This window comes from Neofelis nebulosa, chromosome 9 (genome assembly GCF_028018385.1).
Source record: "Neofelis nebulosa isolate mNeoNeb1 chromosome 9, mNeoNeb1.pri, whole genome shotgun sequence".
NCBI lineage: Eukaryota > Metazoa > Chordata > Mammalia > Carnivora > Felidae > Neofelis > Neofelis nebulosa.
The window spans coordinates 106,222,944-106,232,182 of record NC_080790.1 but is presented as its reverse complement, the minus strand read 5'-3'; the positions used below and the strand labels follow the sequence as shown (position 1 = coordinate 106,232,182).

The window sequence follows — 9,239 nt, the reverse complement described above, 5'->3', positions numbered from 1 at the left end:
ATTCGAATTCAAAATAACTCCCTTCTCTTTTGCTTGGGCTAAACCTGTATCAGAGAAAGAGGCAGCAGTAGATAGGAAGTGGCAGAAGACACAGTATGCATTCTTAGTCTCCTTTTCTTTCTTCTAGACCCTTCACGCAAACTATGGGGGTGTCACACTAACACGTGGCCCAAATGCATAGGGAGCAGCCAGGAAGGGAGGTTCCAGTAACCCAGCTGGGCGTAGCCAGCCACCTTGGAGATTTTGTTGGAAGAAGGGGAGAGGCTGAATGTCATTTGTGTCAGCCTGAAGACTACAGCCTCTGCTGTTTAGAGTGGTCTTGGTGTAGATGGTATATGCAGATTTTAGAGTAAGGTTCAGCTCCACCCTCAGCCCTTCACCCTGCAGAAAAGTAGCCTTATCTTCCTTTAATTTCCCCCATGGTGCATGCCTCCAATGCACTCTCCAAGGGAGGCATCTTATTACTTGGTTAATGGTTTGATATGTTCCCTGTTCCCTCTCCATTATCTATCATAGACAAAGGGACCTCTTCTTCTATGTTCTGTAATGGCTTCCTGCCTGGGGGAGGAAGCTTCCAGCTTTCTCTTCCCTGGCACATGATATACTACATCCTTTCTCATCCTGCTATCTCAGGCTATTTCCTGAGGGTTTCCACCACCTGAAATTTCCAGGTGAGAAACAAGCTCTTTATATACAAGTGTCCCTCTCAACATCACAGGATAAATGTCAATGTCTCTCTGGTCTGCCAAAGAAGAAGAGGCACCCAATACTCTCTTTCCAGCTGCCAGAGAGCCACATACCTTCTCTGATCCAGAATAATCTCCTTTTTATGTCTCTGTTGGTAAAAGCCTTCAGATCAATTCGGCATCTTTGACACAGGAAAAAGGTGTAAGGGTCTTTAGCCATGAGCCTGGCTTTCCTTGCCCATGGCCTTCCACAATTTAGTAATTTTGTTCTCAGTTGCGGTATCTTTACCACAGTCTTACACCATCTGTAACCTCCGGGGATGGAAATATTTATCTTTGGTTCATGTCATCATGATGTTACATATAGCATTATACTAACTCATGTACATTCCTTAAGATCATAAAGAAACCATTCTTGGTTACCCAAGAAAACTAATTTGGGAAATCACTGGATGTTCTAATAACACGATGGGAAAAAGGCAAACATTTATTTTTATTTGCAAGTGCAGTTTCTGCCAATAGTTAGTGCTCACAAAACCTTTTAAGCTACAGTAACTTTTGGTAAACTCAATGAATATTTATAAAATACCCAGTGATAAGAAAATTACAGAAAAATTTCCATTACACTGTTGAAAATGTTTGGAATCCAAAATCCACTATTTTCTGCAATGGTTTTTAATATTTGTTCTGGTTAAAAAAAGATTTTCTTTCTCTTTCTACTTCTACATAGTCCTGGTTAAATTAATACAATCTGTCCCATGAACTTTTAGGACGGCCATTTTCTGGATTTAGATTTTTATTCATACATATTTATATCAATATTTTAATATTTTACATAAAACATTGCTTTGCTATGTTTTATGAAACAAAATTATAGATCCTATTTAGGGTGAGACATTTCCAGTTTGGGGGAAAAACTGAAAATCTAATCTGTAGAGGTCATTTTATGCCTTCCCCCCCCCCTTTTTTTAGCTATAATAAATAATTAGCAACCTATTAATTACAAAAATTCTTAATTATGCCTAGAGCAACCAGAGCATTTTCATACATTTCAAATCCTTTTTGTTACTGTATGTGAAGTCATTAAGAAAAGCCTCTGGTTTTCCAGTTTGGTAACAAATGGCTTTTTTTTTCTGATGCATAATTAATAGAAACTAATGATGACTATGTAGCTCTTCCAGAGTTTTTAAAGGCAAATCTATATTGGCCTACAGTTAACATGCAAATTCATCCAACAAGCAACACAAAATGTATTGTAGTCGTCATTCATTGTTATCAACATTCAAGAAGATCTAGTCAGCAGTACATCTCTCCTATGTCGGAAACACATTATAACATGGTCACAACTGAAGTCAGAGCACACCTGGTAAGATACCCCCTTCCTAATTCATCCTCAACTTCCAGCACAACACATGAACAATAGCAATTAATACTGTGGTACAAAGGTAAATACAGACAAGAGTTTGGTGTGCTAGCATACAGAGTTTTAAAAACAGTGACAAACGAACCCAAACATCTTGCCCTGTTCTCTCTCCTTTCCCTTGGTGAGACTGGAATTCTCACAGTCTTACTTAAAACATTCAATTTGGGGAACTGAGTCCAATGATCATAGCACTGAAATTATTCCCATGGAGGGAAATTTGGCCACAAGGGGACGCCATACCTATCTGAGAGAGGGCACTCTGGGGACCACCCTGCTGTGCAAATACTGGCTTGTGATTAATAGCCTTGAAGGAAAATTTGATTTTTCCCCATATTTAGCTTTATCCCAAGGAGTAGCATGGTGGCATATTGTGGCTCAAATTTTATTTTATTATTTTTGGTTGGATAAGTGAAATGTGTGCCTCCATCACCATCACTCTTAATTCTTCCTCCATCACGTAAGACACTTGTTAAGATAAGAAAGATATTCTACTAAAGCTGACGGTGATTGAGAGTCATTCAGTATTCAAAGTTCCTAAAGAATCGTTGGTTCTCTGAAAGGGATAAAAAAGTAGGAAAGGCTTTTGTTCAAACTCTTGCTAGTAAACAATTACTTCAACTGATACAATGGCTACGTGACATCAAAGTACTATAAATTATCAAAACTATCGTACAGAAAAATTACAAATTCATTGCAAAATACATTACACTGCTACCATTAAGAAAAAAGTGCTTTTTGTTTTCCTTTCTTTTTTTTCTTTCTTTCTTTTTTTTTTTTTTTTTTTTTGCCAGAAAAGTATTCTTTCAATATAGAAAATCCTATGCGTTACCCTGCATGTGGCTAGGATATATCGTAACGGAGTTTGTACTGAGTCCTTCTGATTTGCTGGATGAAGGGCTGAAAAATATAATAATGACTTATTAAAGCCTTGTTCCAAATGATCACGCCAGCTGTCGGTGGAGAGATGCCTATTTAAGACACAAGAAGATGCCCTGGTCTGTTGAACCCTGCCTGTCATCACATTGTCCCACCAATCAGCTGGGTAGAGTCCACAATTATGTCCTCATCTAGCGCTTCCACTGAATCCTTTGCTCAGTGATGTCTGTATTGTCTCATGAGGGGAATGATGCAAGATGGCGGACCTGCCAGTTTCAAGAATGGATGTCCAAGGAGTTCCTGGGCTGTGGCTCTTTGTGAGGGTTCCCTCACCAGCATCAGGTCTAGGAATCCCCGGAGCACTGAAGAAACCTGTGATAACACAAGATTCCATTCTGAGGACTAACACAGAAATGCAACTAGTTCCCCTAGAGTGGTTTCCCAGCCAATTTCCAGTTAAGTCATTCTATCAAACAACATTGAATTCTAGAAAGTCAGCTTAAGAAGATAGAAGTTATGAAAGCAAAAAGCGGGTACTGCCTTTATTAACATAAGATGTTTTCTTTACCTTCTTCAGGTTTGAAATAATATGAGCAAATGACATGGCAATAAAGAATGACAATCTGCTGACTAAATCGAATAATAATAGAAATAACAGCATTATGAAGTGCTTACTATTTATAAGGACTGGTCACACATATATGATGAAATGTGGTACAAACATGGAATAGTTTTATTTTTCTAACTGTAACCATCTAGGCTTTGTGGACTCCCCCTTCTTGAAGACAAACAAGCTTCTGTAGGGTTACCTGACACAGATAACATGTTTTTCTCCAATTCATTATAATTCACTTTTTGAAGTATATCTTACATACAAATGTATAAATATGATGTGTATGTTTTACAGTAGTATTTTTCTATATATTTACACCTAATTACTCTCCAGCCCCACCAAAATACAGACCATTTCTACCACTCCAGGGGCTGACCTCCGGCCCCCTTCCTGTTAATACCCATCTCCCTGCAAATACCCATTACCACTCTCCTGACTTCTAATAGCATGAATTAACATTGCCTCTTTTGTCCTTTATAGAAATGGAGTCATATACCATCAAGTCTCCTCTTTCACCCTCTTTCACTGGCTTCTTTCACTCAACATTGCGTCTGTGGGATTCATCCTGATGTGCATGGTAAAAGCTTTCTCCTTTTCATGAATGCTGTGTAACATTCACTGTTAAATTGTACCACATATTATTTATCAATTTGGAAAACAACCTTGGGCAGTGTCTAATCTTTGACCATTAGGATTAAGGCTTCTCTTCTACATGACATTGAAGAACATCACACCATTCTTTTTGGATGTGGGACTCTTTTGATATCATGCTATTTTAGCCATTTTTAATTGTATAAACTTATTCCAATTTGGTCAAGGTTTTAACCTCCTGTTAGATTCAAACAGTCTCCTGGTTGTTTTTTGCTTGTTTGTTTGTTTTGCAAGTTCACACAACTATAGGGGTGATTCTATTGGGAGCTCTTCTCTAAGACTTCGGTGTGGGGGAAGAGGGTAATACTGCCCTAAAAGGCAGCCTTACTTCCTCTCAGTGCCATGAGGCAGAGGGCAGGGGAGGTGTGTGTCTGGGTCAGTGTTATATCATCTCATGGGAATGGCCCCTCCCAGCAAGCCCTGTCCCTCCACCTGCACCGGCAGCTACCAGAGTGGTAATTTTTGTTTTTCTTTATTTTTTAAAAAAGTTTATTTATTTATTTTGAGAGAGAGAAAATGTAAGTGGTGGAGGAGCAGAGAGTGTAGGGAGAGAAAGAATCCCAAATGATCCCCACTATCAGCTCAGAGTTGAATGCGGGGCTTGAACCCATGAACTACAAGATCATGACTTGAGCCAAAGTCAGGCGCTTAATCTACTGAGCCACCTAGGCGCCCCAGACTGGTGGTTCTTTGACTCAGCATCATTTTTTTCTGAGCTTGACCCTACCTGGCAATCCTTAGGAAACAGGAAAGATCCTACTTGGTCCCTTAACCATGCCCTTCATGGCCCGTATGATCCAGTCCCTGCCCACCTCTCTGACATATCTTGCCTTCCTCCTTTCTCTGGCTCACTTTGGTCAGCCACAGAATCTTTCCATTTTGGCATAAGGCCTTTGCACCTGTTGTTCCCTCTGCCTCAGACATTTTTCTCCCAGATCTTTGCATATCTTGCTCCGTCTTGCCATTCATATTCCAGTTCAGTTAATCTGTCTTCAGAAAGGGATTCTTTCACCCTTCAACCTAAACAAGCTCTGAATCCCCTCTCCTGCATACTCCACTGCATTACAGTGTTTTATTTGCTTGATAGCATATACCACTGTCTGAAATGAATTTTGTTCCTTCATTTGTTTATAGTTTACCATCTGACTCCCCAACTAGAACACAAGCTCTATGAGACTCAGGAAATCTGAGGTCTTGTGCTACGATATCCCCAGTAATTAGGACAGTCCCCAGTATGTCACAGGTGCTCGGAGAGGGAGTTCTTGTGGAGTGCCCGATTTACTCTTCTAGTCAACCCTACAAAAGAGGAGCCAACTGTATCCCATTTTACAGATAGACTTCAGAGATGGAGAGGCTAAGTACCTAGCCCAGTGAGTGAACAGGAAGAGCAGAGATTTGAATCCAAATGATTCAAATTCCAAAGTTCATGCCCATAAACCAGGATCTACTCCTGGGGAGGATAGGCAAGTCTTTGAAACTACAGAGAGAATGGAGAAGCTAAGAATGACTTTGAACTTCAGCAACACATGCTGTTTCTCACCTTGTGTAGGTCCTTCACTCTTGGAGGTAAACTGTCCCGAATCCTCCGCATTGCCTGGAGGGGGGGCTCATTGAAATAGGGGGGCTCACCATCAATCATTTCTATCACCATGATCCCGAGGGACCAGATATCCACCTGTTAGGGACAATCCAATGGTTATCTCAGGCCAGGAGAACATTCTGAAATTCTGGATGTGTCTAGGGGACCCAACAGATTCATACCCATTTATAAATTAATGTGGTATTTGCAAACTCTCAAAATTTACAACACAGATTTATAAACTGAACTGTTGAGTTATAAAGTTTTTGCTAATGGTCTTCATTTCTTTCTAAACGTGACTTCAGTGAAGATTCTGTCATTTAGGTACACATGAATATGTTAACATTCTGGAGCTCAGGAGTCCAGAACTTTTTTTTTTTTTTTTTTTTTTTTACTGTTAACTTTGTGTTTACAGGCCTATCAGGACAGATGAGGAAAACACCCAAAGTTTTATACTATGAATGTAGAGAAGAAAGTTGCATTTAAAACCATAAAAAAGGGAAGCTGACATATTCATAACAAACCGCAAAAAGCTACTTTACACAACACGATATATGCTGATCCTTTTATTAATTGGATTTTTAAAAATAGTTCTTCTTTCTCTACTTTGGAGTTATTTCCTTTGCATTTTGTCATTTTGAAGCAGCATGCACAACACTCTGCTTTGTAAAAACATTTTCAGGGAATGGAGAAAAGAAAAGGAAGGGATGACAAGCAATTCTTTCCAAGTAAAGAATGGGAAGTCAGGACAACGAGAAGCCATCGCTGTGCTATAAATTCCCAGTTATAGCCACTTCCCTGTTACAGCCTCATTATACCTCTTATCAGTTAGCTGCATTCCTGTTATAACCCTTGCTGTAATCTTCACTGAGAATTTATGCTCTTGGGACCACAGTGATAAAAACAAGTACTCATTCAAGGGTGAGCAAACAAGGAAAGAGAGCAGAGTCTGCCTTCACTTCTGCCAATATCCTTAGTTCACTGGTCCATGCTGCCTCTTCATGCTTTTCCTCTCTTAGAATCACCTTCTGCACCATAATGTGTGGAAATGTTGTGTGTCTGGCCGGAACGAACTCCTTGCCGCCCTGTGTGTAGACTTGTATGTCTCAGAGCTTCACTCATGCTACTCCCTCCCTAGAAGGCTTTTCCTCCACTCCTTCTGGCCCCTTATTTTCACATTTCCAAACCTTGTCCCTTAATAGATCATGAGCAATTGTTTCTTTTCCAAGGGAAACAGAAATTGTGCCATATTTTAAAATGTTATAATATTCATACATAATTTTTTTTCTCTGGGAAAACATTTGTTCTCTTTCCCTCTATGACACCTGCTCATCTGTGCATCTCTGGCTACTTTTCAAGTTGTACTGCCTTGCTTTGAGTGTGCCTGCCACAGAGGATGCGATTGGAGTTTGAGTGATCTACCTCCCCCACACTCGGTGTCTGTTTAGGACCTCAATAAATGCCCCTGGGTCAATGTTGTGGTGATTTCCTCAATGACAGCCAGTCCCCTTCCTGCCACAACCTCCTCTGTGACAAGTCTAGTGAACGGGGTCAAAGGTGGAGTCCAAAGTCATCACCCTGATCTGTGGTCTTTAACTCTCCCAGAACCACTGAATCCCTAAGCCTGCTGTCCTGCCACTCCCAAACAATGACTGTCACCCCCTTACCTCTGTCCCATAAGGTAGCCTAGAAATCACCTCAGGTGCCATCCAGTAAGGAGTGCCAACCAGTGATTTCCTCTTCGGCACCTCTTTAGAAACTTGAGCACAGAAACCAAAGTCAGATAGCTTTATCTGAAAAGGAAAGGAATATAACAAGGTAACAATCTAATAATACCAGTTTCCAGATGGAGAAAGAGAATTTCAAATTCAAAAGAAAATAGTCTCATGAACAGGCCTTGGAAATATGGGAGGTGGTCAGACCCTTTTATTGAAAAGGCATGATCCATTTTAATGGAAAAACTTCTCATGGCTCCACCAGGGTTGACTTGCAAATGTGAAACCAGAAAAATTTACAAATTGCACTCCAGATAACACATTTGTTAAAATTCAAACCCACAACTCTAATACTTAATATACAGATGATGGCTTAGTGTAAGTGAATTGCTATTCTTCACGTGAGTTTTGTACAAACTGCTGGAATTTAGGTTGTTTTGCATTGAACATATTTAGATTTCCAAGTACCATGAGATTAAAATCGTCAACCCCATTTCTATATTTGAATTAATGCAAGGCCCCATTTCTATAGAATGCTGAATATTGGCTCTTGTTTTTGTTTTCCTCTTTTTCTCATCACAAATTGAATTTGCCAATGTGAACATCAGTGTAGGTAGAAATATGGGTATAGAAACTGGATGTTAGCACTTGTACTAAGGCTTTAAGGTGGTCATCCTAATGACCCAACCAACATATATATATATATATATATATATATATATATATATATATATATATATATATATATATATATATAAAATTTACCTTAGATGTCATTAAAAAAAGCCCTGAGAACTCTTGCACAGAGCTTTCAGGATTACTCTTAAGAACATACTGGACCATTAGGCACCCTGCAAGTGTGTATACTTCAGAGAACCAGGATTCAGTTCATTTGTGGGGGCCATGATTCCTGCTCATGATGACTTGATCTGAACTTCAGATGGCCTCACTGAAGAGGACTGCCACTTAGGGCTACTGGTGATGACAGAATACACGCAAAGAAAACAATGGTTCAGAATGGGCATTTAAAATAAAAATTCTCATAGATTAAAGGTATAGTCTCTATGGCACAAATTCTCCCTTAATTCTCTTTAGAACTCCCTGAATTGTTTCAGCCCTTTTCTCTGGCTGTCTCTCTGCTGCCTATGCCTTAAAGACTGGGCTTCCTAGGGTTCAGGTCTTAACCCTCACCTCTTCTCTCTGTATATGCTCTTGCTGGGTACTTTTCTTCCTCCCATGCTTAATTAAGATCTCTTTCTCCTCCCTTCTAAACCTAGATTTCCATCGAATATATGTTTCCACATGGAGTTATATGCAGGGTATAAGGTCTGTGCCTAGAGTTTTTTTCTTGTGGATGTCCAGTTGTTCCAGTACCATTTGTTGAAAAGACCATCTTTGGTCCATTGTATTGCTTTTGTTCCCTTGTCAAAGATCAGCTGACTCTATGTGGGTCTATTTCTGGGCTATTTGGTTCCACTGGCCCATTTGTCTATTCTTTTGCCAATAACACTGTCTCAATGACTAGAGCTTTCTAGTAAGGCTTAAAGTAAGGCAGTGGTAGTCTTGCATGACCTTGCTCTTCTTCTTTAATAAGCGTTGGCTAGTGTGATGGTATTTTGCCTCTTCACACACACTTTAGAATCAGCTTGTCAATATCTACAAAATAATTTGCTTGGATTTTGACTGGGATTGCATT

At 39.7% G+C, this 9,239-nt stretch overlaps 1 protein-coding gene across 5 annotated transcripts in view; it reads right to left on the bottom strand.

Annotated features, from left to right (window-relative positions):
- Positions 1-1,155: 1,155 nt before the first annotated feature.
- PAK5 (p21 (RAC1) activated kinase 5) overlaps positions 1,156-9,239 on the bottom strand; it is a 317,484-nt gene continuing 309,400 nt past the window's right edge. For all 5 annotated transcript variants that reach the window (XM_058684892.1, XM_058684893.1, XM_058684894.1 and 2 more), the window contains 3 exons: positions 7,496-7,621; positions 5,790-5,924; positions 1,156-3,357 (listed from right to left, as the gene is read on the bottom strand). In XM_058684892.1, coding sequence (XP_058540875.1) covers positions 3,202-3,357; positions 5,790-5,924; positions 7,496-7,621 — 417 coding nt within the window. In that variant the 3' untranslated portion in view covers positions 1,156-3,201. The remainder of the gene's footprint in view (positions 3,358-5,789; positions 5,925-7,495; positions 7,622-9,239) is intronic.